At 47.9% G+C, this 13,982-nt stretch overlaps 1 protein-coding gene across 1 annotated transcript; it reads left to right on the top strand.

Moving 5' to 3' along the window:
* The first annotated feature begins 6,347 nt into the window (after positions 1-6,347).
* Positions 6,348-8,104, top strand: LOC141093972 (SCAN domain-containing protein 3-like). Its single transcript, XM_073579644.1, has one exon. The coding sequence runs from the start codon at positions 6,446-6,448 to the stop codon at positions 8,102-8,104; it is 1,659 nt and encodes a 552-aa protein (XP_073435745.1). The 5' UTR covers positions 6,348-6,445.
* The last annotated feature ends 5,878 nt before the right edge of the window (positions 8,105-13,982 follow it).

Genomic DNA, 13,982 nt, shown 5'->3' with positions numbered 1-13,982 from the left:
GCGCTCAGCGTAGAGCTCCAGATAAATGTCATCTCAAATGTTATGGAAAATGTTTCCTACAAAAGCTTCAAATCAATCCACAAAAAAAAGCAAGTCCCCACTCAGGTCCATCACCTGTCAATGGAAATATAGGTGGCTTCCACGATACTGGTAGCACAAAGGCTCTGGAAAAGCCCTATGCCTCCTCGCCCACCAAAAGAACGTCAGCAAATTCTGCGCCCCCAAATCCAAATATCCCCTCCTTTCTGATCACCACAGTGTGTCTAAACCACATTTAACATCCACATGTTTGGCATTCCTGCAGCGATGACAGCCCACCTACTTTACAGTTGAGTGTTGTGAGGCAGTGACCAGTGTCACAGGTAGGGGTCGTTGTGTATTCTCCCCAGGAGGCGTATGGAGGCCATGAGAGTGCATTGCAGTCACAGGTGGAGTTGTGATTGCAATGCAGACTAAAAATAAATGTTAGTCTTGGGCATGCGAGTGTCCAGGGCAGAGTTGGGAAAACCTGCTCTGGGGTTTTTGTATTTGAAACAGACAGCAGGATGGTAGTCATGCAGTCTGTTTCATTCCAGGCCCAGGTTTTTCATGTTGCTGAAGGCCACACATCCCAGGTAAAATCCCTGCAGTATAGGGTTTAGGTGTATCAGGGCAAGAGTCAGTTGGTGCTTGTTAGTGTGTAGAACAGTCGGCTTTGCAGAGCTCCACCTGTGTGAGGCAGTATAGGCCAACGGAGCCAAATGGCCAAGGTAGCTGAATTGTCTGGCACACACAGCCTACTCAGCGATGCAGTCGTCCAAAGCAACAGGTCTCGGAGGTGAACTGTCTTGTGCCCGGCGGTGAACCAGAGGTAGACTGTCCTGTGCCCAAAGGAGGTGGATTAGCATGTTTAATGGCTGCAAACTGGAGGGTATGGTTCCTGGCTACGATCTGGAGGATGCTGGGTACTATGTAGTGCTTGTGTGAATTGGACATGTAATGCTGTGAAGTAATGCATTAAAGATACTTTTGTGTTGGAGCTTTGTTGGGTCACTGCCTCATCACTGCACAGCATGCTACCGCGGTGTAGGGGAGGTGGACTGACGTACGGACCTGTCTGCAGTGGGAAGGTAAAGGCATAGTGTGCTTTAGGTGGACTGTTGCATTTATAGATGGGAGACAGCTGAAATAGTGGAGATGGGTGCAATACTACAGTTTGGCCACAAGATGGTAGTAGAGAGAGTTGTGAGAAATAGACTTAACATCAGCTTATGACTACGAAACCGCACAGTCATGGGGGCGGGGTTACAGGAACTCTGCAAGGAATCCTCAAGGAGGGGGATAAAAATCAGAGAGTTCTAGAAGGGGTCAGTCAGTCCAGGGAGAGGAGCTGAGGAGAAGAGTAGACCTGAGGAAGAGAAGTACAGTGGTGAAGCTCCAGTAGGGACTGACATGAGACAGTCGGGGGGGTGGCCCTGACAAGAGAAGCCGCAGACTGAGAGAGCCTGGGGGTACCTCAAGATGGATGGACTCTGGCAGGCGAAGCGCTGTAGTGGTAGGCCTAGGGCAGCTGCAGTGAAAGAGCCGCGAGGGCCGTCATACAGAAGTAAGGAGGAAGCGAAGGTACCCGGGCCTGTGTGCGGAGAGTGTCTAGCTGCTGCTGTATGTTGCTGCGGTCATCAAGAGGACGGGCAATAAAGAGGACCTGTTGGACGCACTTCAGTCTCCGTCTCAGTCTGTTCGCGGCGGTAAGAGGACCACCCCCCAGCCGGTCACCTACCTACATTGGCACTAGATATGCTGGAGAATGTGGACAGTGTGAACTGACGCATACCCCAAAGTGTGCTGCATATCCGTGAGCAAGTCGGCATTGCTACAGCTCAAGCCTGCTGGACAAAATGGAGGAGCTTTTGAAATGGCTAATCCTCACTCAGCAGCAGCAGGCAATGCAGTTCCAGCGGCAGCAGCAAGAGGCGCTGCAGCTAAGAGACCAACAGCAGCAACAGGAGCTACAGATACAGTGGCAGCAGCAAGAAGTGCTGCGGTTGCAGAGGCAGCAACTGGAGCATCAGCGGTGTATAGAGGAGACCCCAAAAGTAAGGGGCAATCATAGGGTGTACCAGTGGTCCTTTGCAGAGTTTTGTCCCATCAGGTCTCAGGCGATTGACTTATTGCACTTGGTGGAGAAATGGCTCCAGCCTGATACTTTGACCCCGGCCCAGATGGTAGAGAGAGTGGTGGTCGAATGACTGGTGAGGGCTCTGCCGGCTGCCCAGCAGCGTTGGGTGGGGCAAGGCAACCTGAGCACTCTGGACCAGCTGGTAGGATTGATTGAGCGCTATACAGCCACTCAAGACTTTGTGCTGGAGCATGGGAAAAGTCCAAAAAAACACTGTTGGGGCTAACCAGGACCAAGCCCATGATGAGGGGGTAACCCAAAGTGAGGGTGACAAAACTCACATTTTCCCTAAGGGTATGTGCACACGCTGCGGATTCAGCCCTGCAGATCCGCAGCAGATTCTGCTGCGTTTACAGTACCATTCAAGTCTACCTATTTTCAAAAACGCTGTGCTCATGCGGATTTTTCCACAGGTTCAAATCCACAGCATGTCAATACTTTTTGCGGATCTGCAACGTTTTTACACCTGCTCCACTATAGGAAAACGCAGAGGAAATCCGCACAAAATCTGCACTAAATCCGCAGGTAAAATGCAGGTCATTTGACCTGTGGATTTAGCCAAATCCGCGCAGAAAAATCCGCAGCGTAATCCGCAGCATGTGCACATACCCTAAAGCTCCTCCAAGGTCTAGTCATGCTGCAGTTCTTAAGTGTTGGTGGTGTCAACGGCCTGAACATGTGACTGTCAACTGCCCTCTGACATCTAAACCAATGGACTGCGGGTGTACTCGCTGTGTGTCTATGTATGTCCAGCCAGTCTGTACTGCCACTACGGGCACTGATAGTGGCGAACCACAGCTGTGCCCAATATTCATCAATGGGTGCCAATTGGATGCTCTCCTGGACTCGGGGAGCATAGTGACTTTGGTCCATGGGTCCCTTGTTGCCTGGGACAACCCCAAATGATGGAAAGTGGAGGTGATGGGTATCCATGGGGAAATCCGGGAGTACCCAACCACAGAGGTTAACTTTTCCACACCACGTGGGGACATTAAACATGTGGTGGCAGTGGTAAAAACCATTCAATTTGGGACTGTGTTGGGAAGAGACTTGCCACTGTTCTGGTCCCTGTGGGAGACCAGGGTTAACCCTCCCATGGTAAATTGGCAAATATTCCGGGTTCAGAACCCAAACATCCCGAGTCAGGGATACCTGCCATAGGGGTGACCAATCTAGGGACAGAGTGTTACGCCGATAGGTTCCCCCTAGAGGTTGTGGCAGGAGAGGTCGTGGAGACCCCATTGAACCCCCGAGCTGGAAATGTCCCCTGGTAAGTTTGGGACAGCTCAGTTCCAGGGTTCCATGCAGAGATGCAGGAATAAAAAGAACTTTGGGAAATAAAGTTGAGACCCCCCAAAACTAGCCCAAATCTAAGGTTAATCAGGAAAGTGGGCATGTCAACTGCAACAGAGCAGTGGTTTTCAACCAGTGTTCCGCGGCACACTAGTGTGCCGCGACACATGGTCGGGTGTGCCGCGTGTCCGCATGGCTAATTTACATGCGATGCAAATTAGCCATGTGGAGGCAAGCAGGGCGGCGGGTCGGAGAGGCAGCAGTCCCGTGTTCCTGTGTCGCTTCCTCCCTGACACAGCAGTCAGCGGCGCGGCTGGATGACATCATCATTCAGCCCCACGGCTGCTGTGCCAGTGAGAGGAAGCTGCCGGTGAGGAGAGGTGAGGGGTGTGTGTGTGTGTGTGTGTGTGTCTAGGTGAAAGGTGTGTGTATGTGTGTGTGTGTGTAGGTGAGTTGATGGATGTGATGAGAAGCAATGATGGGAGTCATGGAGAAGGCGGTGATGGGGAGAGGGCAATGGAGAAGGCGGTGATGGGGGTGATAAGAAGGCGGTGGTGGGGAGAGGGCAATGATGGGGTTGTCAAAAGGGCAATAATGGGGTGGTGGGGAGAAGGAAATGATGGAGGTAGTGGAATGGGCAATTTCTACATGAAGGGGATTATGATGGGGCATATTACTACAAGAAGGTGATAATGATGGGGCATATTACTAAAAGAAGGGGATAATGATGGGGCATATTACTAAAAGAAAGGGATAATTATGTGGCTCATATACTGCAATATAAAGGGGTACAATGAGAAATACTATGGTCATGAGGCTGGAGTACAAGCGCCAGCTCATATACTATATATGGTATATGCTGATAATTATGTGGCTCATATACGTGGGACTGTATGTATGACTTTACATGGGACTGTATATATATATATATATATATATATATATATATATATACACACTCACTGGCCACTTTATTAGGTACACCATGCTAGTAACGGGTTGGACCCCCTTTTGCCTTCAGAACTGCCTCAATTCTTCGTGGCAGAGATTCAACAAGGTGCTGGAAGCATTCCTCAGAGATTTTGGACCATATTGACATGAAGGCATCACACAGTTGGCGCAGATTTGTCGGCTGCACATCCCTGATGCGAATCTCCCGTTCCACCACATCCCAAAGATGCTCTATTGGATTGAGATCTGGTGACTGAGGAGGCCATTTGAGTACAGTGAACTCATTGTCATGTTCAAGAAACCAATCTGAGATGATTCGAGCTTTATGACATGGCGCATTATCCTGCTGAAAGTAGCCATCAGATGTTGGGTACATTGTGGTCATAAAGGGATGGACATGGTCAGCAACAATACTCAGGTAGGCTGTGGCGTTGCAACGATGCTCAATTGGTACCAAGGGTCCCAAAGAGTGCCAAGAAAAAATTCCCCACACCATGACACCACCACCACCAGCCTGAACCGTTGATACAAGGCAGGATGGATCCATGCTTTCATGTTGTTTACGCCAAATTCTGACCCTACCATCCGAATGTCGCAGCAGAAATCGAGACTCATCAGACCAGGCAACGTTTTTCCAATCTTCTACTGTCCAATTTCGATGTGCTTGTGCAAATTGTAGCCTCAGTTTCCTGTTCTTAGCTGAGAGGAGTGGTACCCAGTGTGGTCTTCTGCTGCTGTAGCCCATCTGCCTCAAAGTTCGACGCACTGTGCGTTCAGAGATGCTCTTCTGCCTACCTTGGTTGTAACGGGTGGCAATTTGAGTCACTGTTGCCTTTCTATCAGCTCGAACCAGTCTGCCCATTCTCCTCTGACCTCTGGCATCAACAAGGCATTTCCGGCCACAGAACTGCCGCTCACTGGATTTTTTTTCTTTTTCGGACCATTCTCTGTAAACCCTAGAGATGGTTGTGCGTGAAAATCCCAGTAGATCAGCAGTTTCTGAAATACTCAGACCAGCCCTTCTGGCACCAACAATCATGCCACGTTCAAAGGCACTCAAATCACCTTTCTTCCCCATACTGATGCTCGGTTTGAACTGCAGGAGATTGTCTTGACCATGTCTACATGCCTAAATGCACTGAGTTGCCGCCATGTGATTGGCTGATTAGAAATTAAGTCTTAACACACAGTTGGACAGGTGTACCTAATAAAGTGGCCAGTGAGTGTATATATATGGGAATACATGGGACTGTATGTATGAGGTTACATGGGATTGTATATATGAGGGGGTTATCCTTTTTTATTTAACTTTTTTAAAATAAATAATTTATTGAAAGGACCTCTGCCAGGCATATTTCACTCTTGAGGGCTTAAAAAGCAGCTCTTGTGGTGATAAGAAGCTGATTTAAAACCCCCAAGAGTGAACTCCGTGAGAGCTGTATGTGTGGAATAATAAATGATATTTTGCCGGTCTTCAGCAGTAATGTCCTGCTTGAATTGACTCTAGTGGCGTAGCTCGTAGCACTTTGCAGCCGGCTCTATTCTACTTATAGAGAAAGCTGAGTGCTACGTCACTAGTGTCAATTCAAGCAGGAAATGCAGACCGTAGTAATATAAGTCATTATTACACACATACAGCTCTCACGAAGTTCACTCTTGGGGGTTTTAAATCGGCTTCTTATCACCACAAGAGCTGCTTTTTAAGCCCTCAAGAGTGAAATATGCCTGGCAGAGGTCCTTTAAGACTTAAAGTTTAAGTGTGGCAGATAATGTAATACTCTTCTATTTTAGTGTGTGGCTGCGCACACTATCTCAGCAGTGATGGAGAAGTATTTGAGAATGGAAAAGGCAAATGCCAAACAGGACCCTGGACACAATTCTAACCCAGATGAAGGCCCTAGTATGAGAGGTCGATAAAAGAAAAAAGACAAGACAGTGAGCTCAAGGCAATACAGTGAAAGCTATCTTTCATTTGGATTTACTTCCGCTGGGGATGCGACAGCACCAACACCACTGTGCTTGGTGTGTGGTGAGAAGCTTACCATGAATAGCGCCATGGTGCCAAGCAAGCTTAAACGCCATCTCCAAACGAAACACCCTTCCGTTCAAAACAAGCCGATGGAGTATTTTGTACGCTTACGTACAAACAATGAGAAAGGGGCAACTTTTTTGAGAAAAAGCACAAAGGTAAATGAGAGAGCCCTCAAAGCTAGCTACCTTGTTGCTGAACTCATAGCTAAATCAAAAAAGTCCCACACTGTGGCAGAAACATTAATACTGCCAGCTTGTAAAGCTATTGTAAATGAGATGCTTGGCCCTGACGCAGCCAAAGAGATAGCTAAAGTGCTTCTCTCTGATAACACAATTGCCAGACGGATTGATGACATGTCTGCGGACATTGAAACTGTTGTTTTGGAAAAGGTGCGCATCAGTAAGAAATTTGCCTTGCAACTTGATGAGTCGACGGATATCAGTGGACATTGTCAGCTGTTGGCCAATGTGCGTTTTGTGGATGGAGAAGCCATTAGAGAAAACTTCCTATTTTGCAAGGCACTGCCAGAAAAATCAACAGGAGAGGTAATATTTCAGGTCACATCAGAATATCTTGATAAAAGTGGGCTTACATGGGAAAACTGCACAGGTGTCTGCACTGATGGAGCCGCAGCCATGGTCGGGCGCATCAAAGGCTTTGTAAGTAGGGTTAAAGAAAGAAACCCAGATGTTCTTGTTACCCACTGTTTCTTGCACCGTGAGGCCCTCGTTGCAAAGACCTTACCAGCAGATCTAGCTCCTGTGTTGGATGATGTTGTGCGCATAGTGAACTTTGTGAAGACGCGACCTTTGAGATGTCGCTTATTTGCGTCTTTGTGTACAGAAATGGGAGCGGAACATAAAATCTTATTGCTCCACACGGAGGTCAGGTGGCTGTCACGCGGCAAAGTGCTGGCCCGTGTGTATGAGTTGCGAGAGGAACTTAAAATATTTCTGACAAACGAGAGGTCCGATTATTCAAAGCTGCTTGCAAGTGATGAGTGGTGTGCAAAGCTGGCATACCTGGCTGATATATTTCAATATCTGAATGAACTAAACACACGGATGCAAGGCCGAAATGAAAACCTGCTTACAAGCGCTGATAAAATGAACGGATTCCGTTTAAAGGTGCAGCTCTGGCAGCAACATGTGCAGGGTGGCAACCTTCAGATGTTCCCACTCACCGAGAAACTGCATGATGACAACACTGCTGCAATGTGCGAGGTGATTGGCAGACATTTGAAAACTCTTGAGGAGAAGTTATCGTTTTATTTCTCTTCAACCTTCACAGAATGCCTTGACTGGGTTAGGGACCCATACAGCTCATTATCCGTTGCTGGAAAGGACATGACTTTAAAGGATCAAGAGGAACTCATTGAACTGAAGCAAGACCGCGGTTTAAAGCTAAAGTTTGCTGATCTTCCTTTGCACAGTTTTTGGTTATCTGTTGCCAAGGAGTTCCCCATTCTGGCCAACAAAGCTATTTTGACATTGCTCCCATTTTCGACCACATATCTATGTGAGCTGGGCTTCTCAAGCTTGACTGCGATAAAAACTAAAAACAGGGAGAGACTGAGAACTGTTGAGGAAGAGCTTCGTGTGTGTCTTTCCACCATTCCTGCCAGGATATACCTTTTGTGTTTATCGAAACAGGCCCAGGTTTCACACTGAGTGAGTAAAAATACATTTAGAATCTATATTATTAACTATATGTATAATATGTACTGTTTTAGTGTCATTTTGTGCCATTTTGGTTGGTGGTGTGCCCCGTGATTTTTTACGTATAAAAAGTGTGCCGCGGCTCAAAAAAGGTTGAAAATCACTGCAACAGCGGATGGGGCGGTGGGTGGTCCTGTTAAGAAGTATGGAGGAGAAATGCAAAGAGGAGGAATGAGTGTCAACCAATTGTTCGGTCCCTACTTTGGTTTCTCAGTATCATCTCGGTCGGGGATGTAACGGTCATGCGGATGCCCTGTCACCCGCCCATGTTGGATGACAAGTGTTCAACCCCACAGGTTTGAACAGAGAGGGGTATATACGAGGCAGTGACCGGTGTCACAGGTAGGGGTCGCTGTGTGTTCTCCCCAGGATGCACACAGAGGCGTATGGATGTCATGGGGGTGCATTACAGTCACATACGTAGTTGTGATTACATTGGTGAGGCAGTGACTGATGTCAGAGGTAGGGGTCACTGTGTACTAACCCTAGGATGCGCACAGAGGCATATGGAGGCCATGAGAGTGCAATGCAGTCACAGGCATAGCTGTGATTTCAATGAAGATTAAAAATAAGTGTTAGTCTTGGGCATGCTAGTGTCCAGGGCAGAGTTGGGAAAACTTGCTCTGGAGTTCTTGTATTTTGAAACAGACTGCAGGATGGTAGTCATGCAGTCTGTTTCATTCCAGGCCCAGGTTTTCCATGTGGCTGAAGGCCATGGATCCCAGTTAAAATACCTGCAGTAAAGGGTTTGGGTGTATCAGGGCCAGAGTCAGTTGGTGCTTGCTAGTGTGCAGAACAGTCGGCGTTGCAGAGCTCCACCTGTGTGAGGCAACACAAGCCAGGGGAGCCAAATGGCTAAGGCAGCTGAATAGCCTGGCACTCACAGCATACAAAGCGGTGCAGTCATCCACGGCAAATGGTCTTGGAGGTGGACTGTCTTGGACCAGGCGGTGAATCGGAGGTAGACTTTCCTGTGCCCGAAGGAGATTGACTAGCGTGTTTAACGGCTGCAAACTGGAGGATATAGTTCCTGACTGCGATCTGGAGGATACTGGGTACTATGTAGTGCTGTGAAGTGGACATTAATGTTATGCACTTGTGTGAACTGGATATTAATGCTATGCACTTATATGAATTGGACATTTTATGCTGTGAAGTAACACATTAAAGAGACATTTGTGTTGGAACTTGGCTGTGTCACTGCCTCAACACTGCACAGCGTGCTACCTTGACACTACAGTGTCTACAGAAGCATGAGCTGGGTACTGCCACATTCTGGTGACTGCAACGTACTGGGCACTACAATGTACGGGCACCACAATGGCAGTTTTCAATTTCCACTAAGCAACATCCACTGCTGTCTGTTTCTGGAAAATACCCATGGAGTCAAAATTGTCACTTTACCTGTAGATACATTTCAAAAAGGGTATAATTTCCAAAATGGGATTACCGTACTTTCTTCTAGCTGTCATGGTTTGAACAGGGTTCTTGCCCTGCACTCACAGGGTTAAGTGTTCGTGGCCTCTTTCTGGATCTGGGAGGGGTATTTATACTCACTCTTTACCAGGGTTCTCTGTCAGCTATACTGTTGTTCTGGTGTGTCTGACCCCTGGTGTGCGTGTATTCTGCGTTGCTTGTTTGCTTCCCGTGTATGACCCGGCCTGTTCCCTCACTCTGTACTCCGTCTCTCGCTTTGGTACTACTGTCTTCTCCGGTTCTGACCTCCTGGCTTGGCTATCGTTACTCCGTTACAGTTTGTCCCTATTGTACCGTCTATTGCCCGTTCTGGTGTTCTGACCTATTGCTACGTCCTGACTATCCTTTCTGTCTAAACCCCGTGGTACTGTATTGCTATCTGGTGCTTTGACCCTGGCTTCGTCTGGTTTCTGTCTCTGTCTATGCCCCTTGGTAACATTGCCCCGTAGTTACCTTTCTAGGAGTTTCCCTGCAGCTCCTAGATCTGTGGAGCTTAGGCCACGCCCCCAGCAGTCATGTGCTTCAGGTCCTGATACTCTGAAGCACGCATCGTCACCTCTGCTGCCCTGCTCCACAGATATCTGTGAGTACTGTCTTTGTACTCAGGACACCCGCACTGGCACAGTGAGTTCCTGACATTATAGCTGACCATTTCAATTTTTTTTTTCCCCCTCTGAGGGAAAAAAAAAAAAGTGTGTTATCCTCATGGATCCCATACAAGCCTTGGCTGATCAGGTCATGCACCTGACCCAAATGTTCCACAAACTTAATGTGGAACAGCGCACGATGGCCCAGACCCAGCAACAGTTGGTGGATAAGGTACAGGGGGCTGCCGCTACAGGAGATTCTTGTGCTGGGGATAGAGATGTGTCATTAGCATTCCCAGAATCTCCGGTCAAATTGCCAGACCTTTTCTCAGGGGATAAAAAGGAGTTCAGGTCTTTCAGAGAAGGATGCAAGCTTTTTTTTTCTCTGAGGCCCCGCTCTTCCGGGGATGAGTTCCAGAGGGTGGGGGTCGTCATTTCCCTACTTCGGGGGGGGCTCCACAGGCATGGGCTTTCTCTCTCTCTTCCTCTGCTCCTGAACGCATGTCTGTGAATTTGTTCTTTGAGGCTCTGGGGCACATTTATGATGAGCCTGATAGAGTGCGTCTGGCAGAGGATATGGTGATGAGTGTGACACAGGGAAGGAACTCTGCTGAATGGTTCTGCTCTGAGTTCAGACGCTGGGCAGCGGAGGTCTCCTGGGATGACGCTGCCCTCCGGGGTTTGTTCTGTAGAGGCCTGTCCGAACGTTTGAAAGATGCCCTAGCCCTTCATTCTCCACCGGATTCTTTGGAGGACGCTATGATCCAGGCTGTCCGCATGGACCGTAGGCTGCGGACAAGAGGGGTCATGCTGCAGGAGACCCCTTTATTCTCCAATCTGAGAGACTCTGCATCTAGTACTGAGCCCATGGAGGTTGGTGCCACGTCATTGGAGGAAAAAGAGAGGAGACACCGAAGAAACAACCAATTGTGCTTTTACTGTGGATCCGCTGGACATTGGAGAAGGAACTGTCCTTCTTGCCCTTCTTCAGTGAAGCCGTCAGGAAAACGACTGAGTCTGGGTAACAATCGAGGAGGTTGCCCAGACTCCCAGGTACCCTTTTACTCGCTTACTAAAATTCTGCTTCCGGTGGAACTGGAACTTACAGGCGGTCCGGTTGGGACTACCGCCTTTGTTGACTGTGGTTCTTCTATTAATCTGATCGATGCCAAAGTTGTGACTTTTCATAAGATAGGGACAGTCAGGTTAAAAGATCCTGTTAAAATCGTGGCAATTGATTCTTCTCCTATCACCCAGGAGGGAATTTGTTTCATGACTGATACCTTTTCTCTGAAAGTGGGTTCCACTCACGTGGAAAAATTAAGATGTTTTGTCATAAATAATATGCCGGCTGGACTGATACTGGGTATGCCTTGGCTTCAACGTCACAATCCTACTATTGACTGGGTCACAGGGGAGATCATTCAGTGGGGTTGTATGGCTAATGGTCTATGTTGTAACTTGACAACCCTTGTCACCCCAGTAAAATCTGTGTCAGTGTCGTCTGTCGATCTGGAAGGTATTCCGGAGTGCCTGAAAGATTTTGAAGACGTATTTTCTGAAAGTGAGGCTGAGGCGCTACCACCACATAGACCCTTTGATTGTGCCATTAATCTATTCCCTGGAGCCAAGTTACCCAAGGCTCGCCTGTTCAATTTGTCCGGGCCCGAATGTCTAGCCATGAAGGAGTACATTACTGAGAGTCTCCGCAAAGGGCATATTAGGCCTTCTGTTTCACCTGTGGCAGCGGGCTTCTTTTTTGTTAAGAAAAAAGATGGTGGTTTGCGGCCGTGCCTTGACTTTCGGGAATTAAACAAAATTACTGTGAAAAATACATACCCTCTCCCCCTAATTCCTGATCTATGTAACCAACTCACTGGGGCCAAGTGGTTCTCTAAACTGGATTTACGTGGGGCATATAACCTTATGAGTCCGTGAAGGGGACGAATGGAAAACAGCATTCCTAACAACTGAAGGGCTGTTCGAAAACTTGGTTATGCCCTTTGGTCTCACCAACGCTCCTGCTGTTTTTCAGAATTTTATTAATGTAATTTTCTCTGATTTAATCGGTCGTTTTGTGGTTATCTATTTGGATGACATTCTGGTGTACTCGGTGGACAGTCAATCTCACTTGCACCATTTGCGGATGGTTCTCATGAGACTGAGGGAGAATCATTTGTATGCCAAGCTGGAAAAATGCTCATTTTTCATGCAAGAAGTATCTTTTCTGGGGTTGATTGTGTGAGGGGAGGAGTTCCGCATGGATCCTAAGAAAGTCCAGGCTGTTACGGAGTGGGTGCAACCTCATGACTTGAAAGGGTTGCAACGATTTTTGGGCTTTGCCAACTTTTATAGGAAATTTATGAAGGGCTTTTCGCAGGTGGTAAAGCCTCTAACGGACCTCACTCTCAAGGGAGCTGATGTAAAAAATTGGTCTGTAGCTGCAAAAAACTCTTTCATGACATTAAAAAAGTGCTTTTCTTCAGCCCCTGTATTGGTACAACCCGACCCTTCAAGACCTTTTGTCGTGGAGGTTGACGCCTCGGAAGTGGGGGTGGGGGCAGTTTTGTCTCAGGACCCTTCTACCTTTACTAACCTGAGGCCTTGCGCCTTCTTCTCTAAAAAATTTTCCTCTGCCGATAGAAATTACGATGTCGGCAATAGAGAGTTGTTGGCGGTAAAGTTGGCTTTTGAAGAATGGAGGCATTTCAAGGAGGGGTCTGTTCATCCCATTACAGTCATCACTGATCACAAAAATTTGGCCTATATCGAGTCTGCCAAGAGATTGACCCCCAGACAGGCTCGGTGGGCACTTTTTTTTTTCTCGTTTTCAGTTTACCATCACATTCCGCCCGGGATCTAAAAACATCAAGGCTGATGCCTTATCCCGAAGCTTTGATTCGGTGTCCCCTCCAGAACCTCCCTCCTCCATTCTTCAGCCAGGAGTAGTGGTGGCCGAAATCTCATCTGAGTTACAGAGAGGGATTTTGGAGGCCCAGGCTCGGGCTCCTGGTGGTAAACCCCCGGGTAAATTGTTTGTACCGGAACGTTTCTGTCTCGGACTTATGCAGGAATTTCATGATTCTGTGTTGAGTGCTCATCCTGGGATTGCAGCTACCCGGGGAGCAATTGCGAGGGATTTCTGGTGGCCCTCTATGGTAACAGATATTAAAAAGTTTGTGACTGCATGTGGGGTGTGTGCTCGTTCTAAAAGTTCTCAGGTCCGGCCGGGCGGGGAATTGGTGCCTTTGCCAATTCCGGATAGACCATGGACACATTTGTCCATGGATTTTATCACAAATCTTCCTTCTTCCAGGGGCAACTCGGTGATATGGGTGGTGGTGGATAGGTTTTCAAAACAAGCTCACTTTGTACCTCTCCCCGCGTTACCATCTGCTGAAACCCTGGCCCGCTTATTTATGCAGCATATAATTAGGTTACATGGAGTGCCTATGAATGTGGTGTCAGACAGAGGGGTACAATTTGTAGCCAGGTTCTGGAGGGCTTTTTGCAAAAAGCTGGGGATTTCGTTGTCCTTCTCCTCTGCCTACCACCCAGAGTCTAATGGACAGACGGAGCGCACGAACCAATCGTTGGAGCAGATTCTGAGATGCTTGGCCTCTTCCAGGCAGGAGGACAGGTGTGAGGTATTGCCCATGGCAGAGTTTGCATTCAACGGTCGTGTGAGTCAGTCTACTGGGAAGTCTCCTTTTCAGGTCAACTATGGCTTTAACCCACATTTTGGAGAGTTTTCCCGTATGGATTCA

This window comes from Dendrobates tinctorius, unplaced genomic scaffold (assembly GCF_039654945.1).
Source record: "Dendrobates tinctorius isolate UK_male_01 unplaced genomic scaffold, ASM3965494v1 ptg000063l, whole genome shotgun sequence".
In the NCBI taxonomy this organism is placed as follows: domain Eukaryota; kingdom Metazoa; phylum Chordata; class Amphibia; order Anura; family Dendrobatidae; genus Dendrobates; species Dendrobates tinctorius.
This window is presented reverse-complemented; position numbering and strand designations above follow the sequence as displayed.